The sequence below is a fragment of the Aotus nancymaae genome, unplaced genomic scaffold, assembly GCF_030222135.1.
Source record: "Aotus nancymaae isolate 86718 unplaced genomic scaffold, 86718_ANA_hifiasm-v0.15.2.pri h1tg000018l, whole genome shotgun sequence".
Classification (NCBI taxonomy): Eukaryota; Metazoa; Chordata; class Mammalia; order Primates; family Aotidae; genus Aotus; species Aotus nancymaae.
In genome coordinates, this window is record NW_026988430.1 from 21,562,372 (window position 1) to 21,578,695 (window position 16,324).

The 16,324-nt window shown below is 38.4% G+C and overlaps 1 protein-coding gene across 2 annotated transcripts in view; it reads left to right on the plus strand.

The window, feature by feature from the left end:
* Nucleotides 1-16,324, plus strand: part of MED13 (mediator complex subunit 13) — a 122,301-nt gene that overhangs the window by 22,207 nt on the left and 83,770 nt on the right. For both annotated transcript variants that reach the window (XR_010343345.1, XM_012445468.3), the window contains exons 4-6: nucleotides 12,083-12,228; nucleotides 13,357-13,554; nucleotides 15,463-15,657. Coding sequence is in view for 1 of the 2 variants with exons in the window: in XM_012445468.3 (XP_012300891.1) it covers nucleotides 12,083-12,228; nucleotides 13,357-13,554; nucleotides 15,463-15,657 (539 nt within the window). In the remaining variant the exon portion in view is untranslated. The remainder of the gene's footprint in view (nucleotides 1-12,082; nucleotides 12,229-13,356; nucleotides 13,555-15,462; nucleotides 15,658-16,324) is intronic.

The window sequence follows — 16,324 nt, forward strand, 5'->3', positions numbered from 1 at the left end:
TTTTACTAGGCACATTTAAAAAGTTAAAAAAAAAAAACCTAAATGTATAGGCAAAATTAATTGTGATATATTTTAATTCAGTATGTCCAAAATAATATCATTTCAGCATATAATTAAATATACAGAAGGTATTAATGAAATAGTTTACTATTTTGTACTGTCTTTGAAATTAGATGTGTGTACTGTGCTTAAAGTATATCTCAATTTTGATTGGCCACGTTTTAAGTCACCAATAGGTATATGTGTGTATTGGCTGTTGTATTTACAACACAGTTCTAGGGCTTTAAGCCCTGTTGAACTTGGTAGTGTTTATTGGTGAAAGATACCTTCTCTGGTGGTCAGTGAACCCTCCTGGAATTGTATGCTAAATTGTGAGTATGCTCTAGAATCTCAAAGGCAAGAGGAATCCCATACCTTGTATCAGTCAGAGTACCCACTATCTGCTAAATTAGGTATAGTTACTTCAGCAGACTTGATATGCCTTTTTATTTTTTTTTCTGTAGCCTATCTGTGCTGTTTTGTTCTTAATAGGTATCATTTCTGAAATCTTAAGTGATGATGTCATTAGAATTTGCACTGTCAGTTTTCTACATTTTCATGCTTTCTAGAACATTTATGAGAAAAATTAAGCACTAAAAAAGACTTTTCTATCTATTTTTCTTCCTGGTTGAGATTTTCTTACCATAATTTTTTTTTTTTTTTTTTGAGACAGGGTCTTGCTTGGTCTCCTAGGCCAGAGTTCGGTGGTGCGATCTTGACTCACTGCAACCTCTGCCTCCTGGGCTTAAGCGATTCTCCTGCCTCAGCCTCCCAGATAGTTGAGACTATAGGCGTGCACCACTACACCTGTTTAAGTTTTATAATTTGGGTAGAGATGGGGTTTCTCTGTTAGCCATGTTGGCCAGACTGATCTGTAACTCCTGGCCTCAAGTGATCCCCCTGCCTCAGTCTCCCAAAGTGCTGGGATTACAGGTGTAAGCCACCATGGCTGGCCTTTCTTACCATAATTTTTTACTTTGATTCTTATTGTAGACTCTTACAAATCTGTCCAAGCTCATAAAGCTATCAAGTGTTGGAGCTGCATTTTAGGCATGAAAAGTATGAGATAGATTATGGACCCTGTAGACCTATGTATCTCCTACACATATATTTTTTTTAAGTTATAGGAAATAGTTAAAACCTAATACTTAAAAATGACAATAAAAAGCAGCATTTGCAGAACACTTGAAGTGGTAAACCAGAATAATGTTGTTGCTTTCTAAGTATTATTTACTGTGTAATCTAAGTAATATGTTCAACAGAAATAGGTACAGGATTCACAGGTAAGATGTTAACTTCTGGATTTTAATATAGATCTTTTGTTCATGGAGCTATGTTAATAATACCTGATGCTGGTTTTATACCTATAAATTTAAGAATTTACAACAGTTACTCTGAAGGCTGTAGAAATACAGATTAATGATTTCCAAACTTGTCTGGATGTGGGAATCACCTGGAAAGCTTAGAAAAAATTATTGATGCTTGTGTCTTAACCTGGGGCTGTAGTCTGGGCTTTGGAATTTTTAGAATATCTTAATGTAAGACAAGTTTGGAAACTTTTGAATTCACGGAATAAAAATAATCTCAGAATTAAGATGGCTGGGGGAGGCTGGGCGCAGTGACTCATGCTTGTATGAGTCACTTTGGGAGGCCAAGGCAGGAGGATCGCTTAAGCTCAGGAGTTTGAAACCAGCCTGGACAACATAGTGAGACCTCATCTTTTCAGAAAATAAATTTTAAAAATTGGCTGGGCATAGTGGCTAACTCCTATAGTCTCAGCTTCTTGGTTGGCTGAGGCAAGAAAATTGCTTGAGCTTAGGAGGTAGAAGCTGCTGTGAACTGTGATCACACTACTGCACTCCAGCCTGAGTGACAGCACAAGGCCCTGTCTCAAAGGGGAAAAAAAAAGATGACTACAGTTTCTTTTTATTGTGGTAAAATGTACATAACATAAAACTTAATAATTTTTCAGTGTATAGTTAACCATCATCACTATCTATCTGCAGAACTTTTTCATCATCCCAAACTGAAAATCTACTCATAAAAGAGTGGTAGCTCTTCAGTTCTTCTTTCCTTCAGCTCCTTGTAACCACCATTCTACTTTGTTTGTCTAGAAACTTGACAGAATGTTCTAGGTACCTCATATAAGTGGAATCATAGTATTTGTCCTTTTTTTTTGTCTGGGTTATTTCACTTAGTATAAAATCTTCAAGGTTCATTCATGTAGCATGTGACAGAATTTTCCTTATTTTTAAGGCTGAATAATATTCCATTGTATGTATATACCACATTTTGTTTTTGTATTAATTTGTAAATGGATATTTGGGTTGTTTTCACCTTTTGGCTATTGTGGATAATGCTGCTATAAACATTGGTCTATGAATCTCTCATCTAGTCCCTGCTTTAAGTTCCTTTGGGTGCGTACCCAGAAGTGGATTTGCTGGATCATATGGTAATTCTAAGTATACTTTTTGGAGCAATTTCCATACTGCTTTCCACAGTGGCTACACTATGTTACGTTCCAAAGGCAATGCAGAGGAGTGCCAGTTTCTCCGCATTCTTACCAACACTTGTTATTTCCTGTTTGTTTTAAGCTATTTTTATGGGTGTGAGGTAGTATCTTGTGTTTTTGGTTTACATTTCCCTAATGATTAGTGATGTGTTGAGCATGTTATCATGTGTTTATTGGCTATTTGTGTATCATTTTTGGAGAAATGCCTGTTGAATTTTTTTGCCCATTTTTTAAATTGGTTGATAGGGTATTTAGGTTTTGAAGTCAGCATTGCCTTTACCAGTTTTATGATTTTAACACAAGCCATTTAACTTCTTTGTGCCTCAGATTCTCTACCAGCAAATGGGATATCATTTTTCTATAGCTTCTTAAATGCTAAAAATAGGTTTGATGTGGCACTGCCTAAGCTAGCATACATATGGAATTGTTGCTATTATAGCAGTTAGCTTTAGTCTGTAAGCATGTCTTCATTTTCTGTTTTAGAAATAATCTTTTAATTAATTTCAGTACTTAATCTGAGGAACATTTTTTCCCACAATGGAAGATTTTTCAAGTTTTATTTGTAAAATTCTGCCTCATTCATTTAGATATTACAGTGTAAGCGTGTGGAGAGCAACAGTATTCTCTGCAGTCTTGTATAGTAGCTAATAATACTTTGGATTGTTATTGTAGGTACATGTTTTTGTCTTAACTCCACTTTTCTGAATGTTAAATACCAAAAATGTTTGATGGGATGATATTATAAATAACATTTCATCTTGGGAAAAATAGCAAGTCTGAATTTACTATGTTGATATTTTCTAATTGTTTTATAATATTCTCTGACTAGAATATTACCTTTTGTATAAGGATTTCAGAGAGTTGGGTGTGGTGGTGTACACCTGTAGTCCCAGCTACTCAAGAGTCTGAGGCAGGAGGGTCGCTTAAAGCCAGGAGTTTGAGGCTGTAGTGCTCCACGACTGTGCTTGTGAATAGCCACTGCACTCCAGCCTGGGCAACATAGGGAGACTGCCATCTCTCTTTTTTTTTTGAGACGGAGTTTCGCTCTTGTTACCCAGGCTGGAGTGCAATGGCATGATCTCGGCTCACCGCAACCTCCACCTCCTGGGTTCAGGCAATTCTCCTGCCTCAGCCTCCTGAGTAGCGGGATTACAGGCACGCGCCACTGTGCCCAGCTAATTTTTTGTATTTTTAGTAGAGACGGAGTTTCACCATGTTGACCAGGATGGTCTCGATCTCTTGACCTCGTGATCCACCCGCCTCTGCCTCCCAAAGTGCTGGGATTACAGGCATGAGCCACCGCACCCGGCGACTGCCATCTCTTTAAAAAAATCTTGGGCTGGCACAGTGGCTCAAACCTATAATCTCAGCACTTTGGGAGGCCGAGGTGGGCAGATCACCTGAGGTCAGGGGTTGGAGACCAGCCTGGCCAACATATGGTGAAACCCCGTCTCTAGTAAAAAACAAAAAACAAAAATTAGCCAGGCACAGTGGCAGGCGCCTGTAATTGCAGCTACTCGGGAGAGTAAGGGAGGAGAATTACTTGAACCCAGGAGGCGGAGGATGCAGTGAGCCAAGAGCTCACCATTGACTCCAGCCTGGGCGACAGGAGTGAAACTCTGTCTCAAAAAAAAAAAAAAAAAAAAAAATATATATATATATATATATATATATATATATATACACACACACACACACACACACACATACATACATATATCTATCGGCTGGGCATAGTGGCTCACATCTGTAATCCTAGCACTTTGGGAGGTCAAGGTGATCCACCATTCACTTGAGGTCAGAGTTTGAGACCACCCTGGCCAACATGGTGAAACCCTATCTCTACTAAAAATACCAAAATTTAGCTGGGCATGGTGGCGGTTGCCTGTAATCCCAGCTACTCTTGAGGCAGAGGCAGGAGAATCACTTGAACCTGGGAGGCAGAGGCTGCAGTGAGCCAAGGTCACGCCAGTGTACTTCATCCTGGGCAACAGAGCAGCACCTTGTCTCCCCTCCAACCCCCTGCAAAAAAAAACACTCAAATTTTATCACATATTTAGAATATATTTTCCCTCCAATATCACATACAAACTTGGTTTATTTTAAATCATTTTATCTTATAAGCTCAAGCTAATTGTATATTGGGATTATATGCTAGCGGTACAGGAGGTAGTAATTTTTCTTTGATCATAGACTGCTGGGATTGAGAGTTGCTGTTAAATAGGGTAGTGGCAGATAAACAGTGGGAGCTGAAAGCATTGGTCACATGTTTTGCACTTTGGAATATTGGGCTGCTACAAAGACCCCTTGGAGACCAATTTATCCCTTTATATCAAGGAGCCAAATTGTTTTCTTATTTAAAAGATAAAATGGGGCCAGATGAGGTTAGCTCATGCTTGTAATCTCACACTTTGGGAGGCCAAGGTGGGAGGATTGTTTGAGGCCAGGAGTTTGAGGCCAACCTGGGTAACATAGTGAGGCCCCCCAACCCCATCTCTAGAAAAAAGTAAAAAAAAATTAGCTGAATGGTGGCAAACGCCTGTAGTCCCAGCTACTCAAGAGGGTGAGATTGGAGGGTTGCTTGAGCCCAGTAGTTTGAGGCTGCAGTGAGCTATGATTGTACCACTGTACTCCAGTAAGAACCTGTCTCTAAACCATAAAATAAAAAAATCAAGTGGGTAACTGTTCATTGGAAAGACCATTAGGAAAGTTGAAAGATGACTTTTACAATTTTATACATACTGAATTTATTTTCCTAAATAATGTTTAAGATAGGTCAAATTAATGTACTTTTTTTTTTTTTTTTTTTTTTTTTTTTGAGACGGAGTTACGCTCTTGTTACCCAGGCTGGAGTGCAATGGCGCGATCTCGGCTCACTGCAACCTCCGCCTCCTGGGTTCAGGCAATTCTCCTGCCTCAGCCTCCCGAGTAGCTGGGATTACAGGCACGCGCCACCATGCCCAGCTAATTTTTTGTATTTTTAGTAGAGACGGGGTTTCACCATGTTGACCAGGATGGTCTCGATCTCTTGACCTCGTGAAAATTAATGTACTTTTAAACATTTCCCATATAATAATATTTTCAGGAAAATAGATTTTTAAAATGCTAAGAGTGCTTTCAAAATAATTTTTAGGCTGGGCACAGTGGGTCCTTTGTGCTTTGGGAGGCTGAGGTGGGTGGATCATGAGGTCAGGAGTTCAAGACCAGCCTGACCAACATGGTGAAACACCATCTCTACTAAAAATGCAAAAAAAAAAAAAAAAATTAGCCGGGCATGGTAGCAGGCACTTGTAATCCCAGCTACTTGGGAGGCTGAGGCAGGAGAATTGCTTGAACCTGGGAGGTGGAGATTGCAGTGAGCCGAGACTGCAGCACAGCACTCCCGCCTGGGCAACAGAATGAGACTCCATCAAATAAATACATACATACATACTTACATACATACATGCATAAATGTTTTTAAATGCTTTGTCATGAGAAAAATCCATTTTGAATTTTTTTTTTTTTTTTTTGATACTGGAGTACAGTGGTGTCATTATAGCTCACTGCACCCTCAACTTCCCAGGCTCAATTGATCCTTCCACCTCAGCCTCAGCCTCCCAAGTAGCTGGAACCACAGGCAGGCACCACCCCATCTGGCTAATTTCTAAGTTTTTTTGTGTTATATGTTGCCCAGGCTGGTCCCAAACTTCCTGGGCTCAAGCAGTCCTCTTGCCTCAGCCTCCCAAGTGCTGAGATTACAGGCATGAGTCACTCAGCCTGACTGTTTTTAAATTTTCCTATTTAATATTTCATGTATGAAATGAAACGGAATTGAAAGCTGTGTTTTTTAAGAACTGTACTCCACTGATTAAAGGAACAGTAGAGGTTATAAAATTCAGGTCTCCTAGCCTCTTCGTCCTTTTTTTTTTTTTTTTTTTTTGAGGTGAAGTCTCACTCTGTTGCCCAGGCTGAAGTGTAGTGGCACGATCTCAACTCACTGCAATCTCTGCCTCCTTTTAGGTTCAAGTGATTCTCCTGGCTCAATCTCTGAGTAACTAGAATTACAGGTGTGCACCACCACACCCAGCTAATTTTTGTATTTTTAGTAGAGATGGAGTTTCACTATGTTGGCCAGGCTGGGCTCAAACTCCTGGGCTCAAACCATCTGCCTTCCTTGGCCTCCCAAAGTGGGATTACAGGCCTCTTTGTCTTTTTTTTTTTTTTTGAGGTGAAGTCTTGCTTAGTCACCCAGGCTGGAGTGCAATGGCGCAGTCCTGGCTCAGTGCAACCTCTGTCTCCTGGGTTCAAATGATTCTCCTGCCTAAGCCTCCTGAGTAGCTGGTATTACAGGTGCACGCCACCATGCCCGGCTAATTTTGTGTGTGTTTTTAGTAGAGATAGGGTTTTGCCATGCTGGCCAGGCTGGTCTCAAACTCCTAACCTCAGGTGATCTGCCCACCTAAGCCTCCCAAAGTGCTGGGATTACAGGTGTGAGCTACCATACCTGGCCTTTTTTGTCTTTTAAAGATAAAGACTATGAGACTGTTTTAGGTTATTACTTTTACTTATAAATATTCTTGGAAGTATTGGCAATTCAGATTTTAAAAATTTGCTGTTCAGTTGCTAAGTAAGCTTACAGCTTTCGTAATCATTTCTGTAGCATGCTTACCCTAAAATTAATCAAATTAACAATTTCTCTACATAGTAGGTTATTCTTGCTTGATTTTTTTTTTTGAAGAACTGGGTCTCACCCTGTTGCCCAGGCTGGAGTGCAGTGGTTATTCACAGGCTTGAACAAAGTGCACTGCATCCTTGAACTCTTGGCTTGAAGTATCCGCAGCCTCCTGGGTAGCTGGGACTACAGGCACTCACCATCACACCCAACTCTTCTTCAATAAATGTTTTCCCTGACATGCTATTTTTAGTTAATAATTCTTAAAATTCTTTTTAAAGGTTTGTCCCCCTACCAAGATAATGCATAAGTCTTCTAAGGTTTCCTGAAAAACCTGTAAAAAGCTTGTAATACTGAAAAATGCACAGTAATTCTAGCTGGTTGACTGTCAGGTTTTCATTTAAGTTTTTAGCATTTGGTCTTGCTTTTAGATTCTCATGTCCTTTATTGTAGTAAAGAGAGAAAAATGCTTTGAAAATTGGCTTCTGCATGTGTTGCATGTCAGTACATATAATGAGCATAATGGACATATTCTTCTCAGAATTAATTATTAAATATTGGTGGTTTGCTAAGATAAAAATATTTAGAAATTACCTTTATTTATATACTTTGTAACTCATCCTTAGTTATATAGAAAAGTTGTGTCAGGAAGGAGGACATTCAAATATGGCTATATGTGCACTCCTACACAGAAGAAAATTCAAAGCGTATGGTTGTTTACATTTAATACTTTCTTTGAGAAAAATAAATGTATAGAGGCTTAAAACTATGAGGAAAAAACCCAAATCTTAATGTTTCAACTGGTATCAAAAATGATATCTGATGTTTATAACAAAGGATATTAGAGTCACACTTTGATATGATCTTTTCCCCTAGGCTGTGTAATGGCACCATTTATTTGTTTCATTTTCCAACCCTGCTGGTCCTGAGTTGTTTGTATTTTCTGTATCTAAATTATGCTTGCAAGCCAGTAAGCTTTGTTCTTTATCTCTTTCTTTTAGTACTTTATCAAGTATAGCTCTTAAAAACCAATTTACATTTTTACTTGATCTGTTCTTTAAGTTCATTAGGCACATTTTCTGCCTTGCAGATGATTTCTGGCAATAATTCTACAAAGTATTTCTCCATTGTATAGCATGGGATATCATTTCCCAGTCTCTCATAGTGACTTTCTCATTTCTGTAGTGTCTAGATTACTTTCCACCTATCATCTAGTCCCAAAGCAGAAGCCACATGTTTCAGGTTTTTGTTTTGGCAGCACCTCACTTTTGGTACTAATTTCTGTATCAGTTATTTCGCTATAACTAAACCATCCCCAAAACTTAGTGGCTTAAAAATAGCAGTTATGTATTCTCATTCATGTAACTGGAGGCCAACTTGAGGTGGTGGAGGTGGGATGAGGTTACAGCTAATTGATGCCATACTTTATGCTTTAAACTACAGATTAGGTACAGGTCAATTCCATATGTAAATTCTACTTAGACCAGTGGGCCATTCTGGTCATACTCTTTTATTTATTTAAATAATTTTTTTTTTTTTAAGAGATAGGGTCTTGCTCTGTTGTCTAGGCCAGAGTGTAGTGGTGCGATTATAGCTCCTGGGCTCAGGCAATCCTCCTGCCTCAGCCTCCGGAGTAGCTGGGACTATAGATATGTGCCACCATGGCATGTTGTTTTTTAATTTTTCTGTAGAGACAGTCTCTTGTTATGTTGCCAGGCTGGCCTTGAAATCTGGGCCTCAAGTAACCCAGCCAACTCTGCCTCTCCAGTAGCTGGGATTGCAGATGTGAGCTACTACACCTGGTTTTCAGTTTTTTACTTTAAATGAGCAATAGCAATGGTCCACTTCTGAGTGGATAGTTCTCAAAGTTTTTATTAACAGTCTCTTTACTCATCTTGATGTGGTGGTTATTTAAGATTTATACCGTTTTTACTAAAGCAGATGTCATTAGTCTTCATGATTCTTCAATAATTATTCCAATAAGATGAAAAAAAATTTTTTTTTTCAGACAGAGTCTCACTCTGTCATCAGACTGGAGTGTAGTGGCTCAATCTTGGCTCACTGCAGCCTCTGCCTTCCGGATTCAAATGATTCTCCTACCTAAGCCTCCGGAGTAGCTAGGACTACAGGCGTGTGCTACCACACCCATTTAATTTTTGTATTTTTTTAGTAGAGACAGGATTTCACCACATTGGATAGGCTGGTCTCTAACTCCTGACCTCAGGTGATCCGCCTGCCTCAGCCTCCCAAAGTGCTGGGCTAACAGGCGTGAGCCACTATACTGACTATTTTTTTTTCTTTTCTATTAAAAATTGTTGGTTAAATGCAATGTGGTAACTTGGATTGGATCCTGGAACAGAAAATGTACACAAGTAGAAAATCCAAATCAAGACTGGAGTTTGGCTAATAGTAATATATCAGTGTTAATTATCTAAGATGTTCATTAACATTAGGGGAAATTGGGTGAAAGGTATATGGGAATGCCCTATGCGTCTTTGCAACTTTTCTGTAAATTTAAAATTATTCCTAAATAAAACTTTATTAAATAAAAATACAAATTATTGGCATGAGGAAATGTATAGTAATGACTGATTAATATATAGAATTTATAATTTTTGAAAATTAAAAAACTAATATAATTCAAGCAGAACAGAATGGTATTATAAATTTAAAAACCTTAAAGATTCCTGCTCAAATATCCAAGTCCCATTCCCAGAAGCAACCAGGTTGGTTTTTTGTATGTGTTTTTTTGTTTTTTAATTTTTTCTTACTTCTGGTGGCTACTGTCATAATTCCAGAGATTTTTATACTGCCTCTGAGCCTTGCTCTATTAACTTTCAACAATGTCACTCCTTTTTTTTTTTTTTTGAGACGGGATCTTGCTCTGTTGTCCAGGATGAGAGTGCAGTGGCATGATCTCAGCTCACTGCAACCTCCACCTCCTAGGTTCAAGTTATTCTCCTGCCTCAGCCTCCTGAGTAGCAGGGACTACAGGCACCCACAACCACACCCAGCTACTTTTTTTGTATTTAGTAGAGACGAGGTTTCACCATGTTGACGAGGCTGGTTTTGAACTCCTGACCTCAGGTAATCCATCTGTCTCAGCCTCCCAAAGTGCTGGGCTTACAGGCGTGAGCCATCACTCCTGGCCAGTGTCACTGCTTTCTTACCAAGAACAATAAGGTTTTTATATTATTTTTAGTTTTTCTGTTAGTTATATTATTTGTTTATTTATTTTCAAGCAGAGTCTTACCCTGTCGCCCAGGCTGGAGTACAGTGGTGTGATCCTGGCTCACTGCAGCTTCCACCTCCCGGGTTCAAGCAATTCTCATGCGTTACCCTCCCAAGTAGCTAGGATTACAGGCACATGCCACCATACCTGGCTAATTTTTTGTATTTTTAGGGATCTGGGGGTTTCACCATGTTGGCCAGGCTAGTCTCCAACACTTGGCCTCAAGTCATCCACCTGCCTTGGCCTCCCAAAGTGCTGGGATTACAGACGTGAGCCACTGTGCCCAGCCTTAAAAAATTTCTTTTGTACTAAAATCATTTTTTAGACTAGTCATGTGTGGTAGTGGAAAGAGGGGAAAGAGTAGAACAAAGAGTTTGGTCTGCAACTAACTGAATAGTCAATTGAGATAACTCACTACCTTCAGACTAGCCTCTGTCAGTTACATTTGTAACTTAAATAACATGTTTAAATTTCTATTTCTTGTTCTATCAATTTATTTGTATTGACTCCTTCATGTATATAAGATGAAGAAATTTTAGCTCTATATTGCTTTTCACCTCTTTTCTACCATCTGTACTTCTGTTAACTCTAGCATTACTTTTACTATAACTTAATTTAAATTCACTGTGTTCTGCTTATCCAGAAGAAATTCTAGAGGGATTATACATATATGTATAATAGGTTTTGAGTTGATTGATTGTCATAGTTTAAGAAACTGGTTCTTTAAGATGAATTTCTAAGGTAAATGTATGAAGAAGGAATGAGAAGTGTTCATTCTTCTTAGTCTTATCCTCTTCTGGGCAACTTGACCCTTCTAAATTATATCTTAAAGAGGATACCTCTGATGTCCTTGGGAACTTCTATTTTTCAACCTATATACTCAGCCATACCTGAATTTCATTAAGGTGTACTATTTTGCATATATTCTTGATTCTAGGGTGCCTTCAACTGTGAGACCCATTATTGCTTTAAAATAACATTATTGGTTGGGAGGGGATTGCATGAAATGATTGATTAGCCCAATGAGAATTAATAAAATGAGAAAACATTTGTGTTTGGTTTCTTAGAGAGAAGGGGAAATAGGCAAAGATAAAAATTAAGTCACCATTCTGTCGTCTGCCTTGATTCTCTTTAACCAAAGAAAACTTTTTTCGTTAAAAACGAGAGCTGGGTACAGTGGCACATGCCTGTAGTCCCAGCTACTCTGGAGGCTGAGACAAGAGGATCCCTTGAGCCCAGGAGTTATAGGCCAGCCTGGGCAACATAGTGAGACCCTGTCTCTTTCTTTAAAAGAGAAAAAGAAAAAAATGACCCTACTATTTTGGTAGCTTGTCCCTTTCCAATAAACCTACTCTTCTACTTTAACTTATTTTTGTGGCTATATAATAATTCTATCTGTGAATGTACCTAACTTGTTTAACTGGTTCTCTATTTGCAGCCTTTCCTATTATAAACAGTGTTGTGAAGTACATTTCTTATAGCTAAGTCTTTGCTCATATCCATGATTTTTTTTCCTTCTGATGAAGTAGAATTTCCGAGCAAAATAGAGTATGCATTTTTGCATACTTCCTAATAAACAAAAGCAAGTTAACATAATTTTTGGCCACTAGTCATCACTAAAATATAACTTTTTCTTCTTTATTAGTGAACACTTGTCCTGCTCTTTCACCTTTTTCTTGCATGGAGACAGCAATGTTTGTACCAGTGTGGAAATTAACCAACATCAACCTGTATACCTTCTCAGTGAAGAGCATATCACCCTTGCTCAGCAGTCTAATAGCCCATTTCAAGGTAGATTATTTTATTATAGTAGGTATTTGATCTTTTATTGTTTCAAGAAGATCCTTATTGAACTTCATAATTTTACATTTTGGGATTAGTGGAATTCCCCCCAGTCTTTAGCCTAATGATGATTTTGATGTCATTTACTTTTTTCTCCCCCATTAGAGTATTAAGTCAGTGAAATAAGTTTTTAAATACAGGTATTACCAAAAAATCCTTGATTATGAACAGCGAAGTAGTTTAAAATGTTCTCTTAGATAGCATATTGTGATTATATGTGTTAAAGTTTTCAAGGTTATCTTGTGTGTCAGGTCATATAAGCCATATTTTGTTTGTTTTTTTTTGGAGACAGTTTCACTCTGTCGCCCAGGCTGAAGTGCAGTGGCATGATCTCAGGTCACTGCAACCTCTGCCTCCCGGGTTCAAGGAATTCTCCTGCCGCAGCCTCCTGAGTAGCTGGGACTACAGGCGCATGCCACCACTCCTGGCTAATTTTTGTATTTTTTTAGTAGAGACTGGGTTTCATCATGTTGGCCAGGCTGGTCTTGAACGCCTGACCTCAAGTGATCTGCCTGCCTCAGCTTCCCAAAGTGCTGGGATTACAGGTGTCAGCCACCACGCCTGGTCAAAGCCATGTTTAACATAGCTACAAAGGGACTTTTGATACTATTTATACTATGAAAACGGTTGAATTCCAGAAGAAATATTTTATAAGATTGCTGATTTGCTTTTAAGGCTTGGCAGTGTGTTCTTATTTTAACTTTAAACCTAATATTTGCTTTTTAAAGTTTATGTGGCAGTACATTATAAATATTTAGGTTTATATATCTGTATTGTTTCTCCTCAGATTGCTTTTTCTCAGTGGGAGTCAAAGTAAATTGAAGGATACACAAATATTCCCAGCTTCTTTCTATTAGTTTGGGCAGACAAATTTTTAACAGTTTATATAATAAACTCAGTGTTGAACTTTCTCTTCACAATAATGAAGTATAATAAATTGATTTTTCTCTGGAATGGTTATTATTGGTTTCCTTTTCTTTTTTATAATTGCACAATTACTTGCCATATTGTTCACTGTGTTCTTATTTGGTAAAACAGTCCTTAGTTACTTACTTGATGTCTGCTTTGGGTTTCTAGTTATCTTATGCCCATTTGGACTAAATGGCACTCTCACAGGACAGGCATTCAAGATGTCTGATTCAGCTACAAAAAAATTAATTGGTGAATGGAAACAGTTCTATCCTATCTCATGTTGCTTGAAGGAGATGTCTGAAGAAAAACAGGAAGATATGGATTGGGAAGATGATTCTTTAGCTGCAGTAGAAGTTCTTGTTGGTATGGATCCTAAGTATTATTCATAAAGGGAAAACGCATGATTGTGTGTATTAGTTATATTTTGCCGAGTAACAAACAAGTCTAATACCTCAGTAGCTTTCAACACCAAACATTATTTCTTATTTCCTGCCCACATTACTTAAGGGGTGCATCTTAGCTGCGGTTTGGCTCCATGTATCTGCTGATTCTGTAACCTAGGTTAAATGAATATCCCAGTATCTAGGACACGCCGTTCTTATGAGAACAGAAGAATAACAGGGAGTGAACCTAACCATATACATGTATTCAAAGCTTCTTCTAGGATGTATGTAGCATCTGCTCACATTGCATTAGACAGAACTAGTTAAATGGCCAAGCCAAAGTCATTGGGGCAGGGAAATATATTCTGTCTAGAGAGAACCATGCTTAGAATGGACCAATTAATTATGAATGAAGTAATATTTGGAGGCTGAAAAGTTGACAACCTGTGGTTTTTTTTTTTTTTTTTTTTTTTTTTGAGACAGAGTCTTCACTCTGTTGCTCAGGCTGGATTGCAGTGGCACTGTCTTGGCTCATTGCAACCTCCTTCACCTCCTGGGTTCAAGTGCTTCTCCTGCCTCAGCCTCCTGAGTAGCTGGGATTACAGGCACACGCCACCATGTAGAGACAGGGTTTTGGTGTGTTGACCAGGCTGGTCTCAAACTCCTGACCTGAAGTGATCCACCCTCCGTGGCCTACCAGAGTGCTGAGATTACAGGCGTGAGCCACCGTGCCCAGCCTCAAAGGGTCAGATTTTTTGATTGGCTGTATTCTTGATGTCCTCTCATTCAGGGACACAGGTTAACAAAGTACTCATATCTGTGACATGTTAATCTCATAGCAGAAGACAGAAGTAAGAGAAACTGCACTGACCCTACAAGAACACTTAAAGCTTCTATTAGGATGTGGCTCATATCACATGCTTACATTCCAGAGCAAGTCACACAGCCTGATAGTGGAGTAAAGACATATACTCTACCTTAGAGAGGCATGGAGAAAGTATAATTTAGCAGATACTTGGAATTAGAATCTACCATATTGTATTTAATGGAATCTAATGGTAATGTTATGTTATACCTGAAGATTACCTCTTTTTTTTTTTTTTTTTTTTTTTTTTGAGACAGACTCTTGCTTTGTTGTTGTCCAGGGAGCTGCAAGGGTGCAATCCCTGCTCACTGCAACCTCCGCCTCACAGGTTCAAGCCAGTCTCTTGCCTCACCCTCCTGTGTAGCTGGGATTACAGGTGCCTGCCACCACACCCAGCTAATTTTTCTAATTTTAGTAGAGATGGGGTTTCACCATGTTGGCCAGGCTGGTCTCGAACTCCTGACCTCAAGTGACCTGCCCACCACAGCCTCCCAAAGGATTACAGGTGTGAGCCACCGTGCCCAGCCTGGTTTTTTTTGTTTTATAAAAAGATTACCCGTGTTCACTTTTAATAAACACATTACTATCAGAGCAGTTGTGACAAAAACAGAAACAAAATACATTTTTTAGACTTTTAAAATAGAGGCATATAGAAAATGGTTCATAATTCTAATTCCAGATTACCTTTGTTAAACTTACAAAATAAAATTGAAAAAGTAATACACATTAAGTTGGTCAGAGATGCAAATAAAGGTTTAAAAAACACATTTCTAGAAATCTAAAAAATGAAAAGGAAAGCTGCTTTTTTCCAAATCTCTCTTAGCGAAGGTACCACTACTAACAGCTTATTGTGGTTTCTTCTCAGAAACAGAAAAACTTATGCCAAAGAAGCTTATATTTATAAAAATGTATTTTTATTTGTACAGATATGATAACTACTTTTACATTGTAGTGCTTTTGAATGAAACTAATTCACTAGTCACAAAGGTAATTGGTTTTCCTGTCTCTTTTTTCCCCTTTCAGCTGGTGTCCGAATGATCTACCCAGCATGCTTTGTTCTAGTCCCTCAGTCAGACATTCCTACTCCTAGCTCTGTGGGATCCACTCAGTGTTCATCATCTTGCTTGGGTGTCCACCAAGTGCCTGCTTCCACAAGAGATCCTGCTATGTCTTCAGTTACGCTTACACCACCTACGTCTCCTGAGGAAGTCCAAACAGGTATTGCAGTAATTTGTCTCATCAACTCTGGTAATCTGTTATTTTGTGTACAGTAAGTATTTACGAAATAATTTATTTTGAAATAGTTTCAAACTTCTTGAGAAGTTACAAGTGTAGTGCAAAGAATTTCCTTAACCAGATTTCCAAACTGTTATTACTTACTTCATTACCCTCTCTATATTATGTACATTCGTTATCATTGGTCTTTTTCTGAACCATTTGAGAACAAGCTACAGACATAATGTCCCATCACTCCTGTGTACTCAGTGTATTTCCCAAAATTAAGGACACTCTCCTATACGACTATTACTCAATCCTCTTAATCAGAAAATCAGCACTGATACACTGCCATCCAGTTTGCATTCTCTGTTTTAGATATTTTGCTTTCTGTATTTAAAAGTTGTGCACTTTTATTTTTAAAGCTTTGTGTGTTTATAATATTAATTTACATTACTCCAACAGCAGCCCATTGCTGTGTTCTAATTCTTAGCCATTAAGTCCCACAAAAATAAACCCAAACTTTTATGGTAACTGTCAATACAGAACTAAAGCTTTTTAGCTATTAAAAGGGGTTTAGTTACCAAGGTGCTTATTTTCTGCAAAATGCCCTGTCACTCAGAAGGAGGCATGCATATACGAAAGTTCTGACCCATCAACTCATGCAACA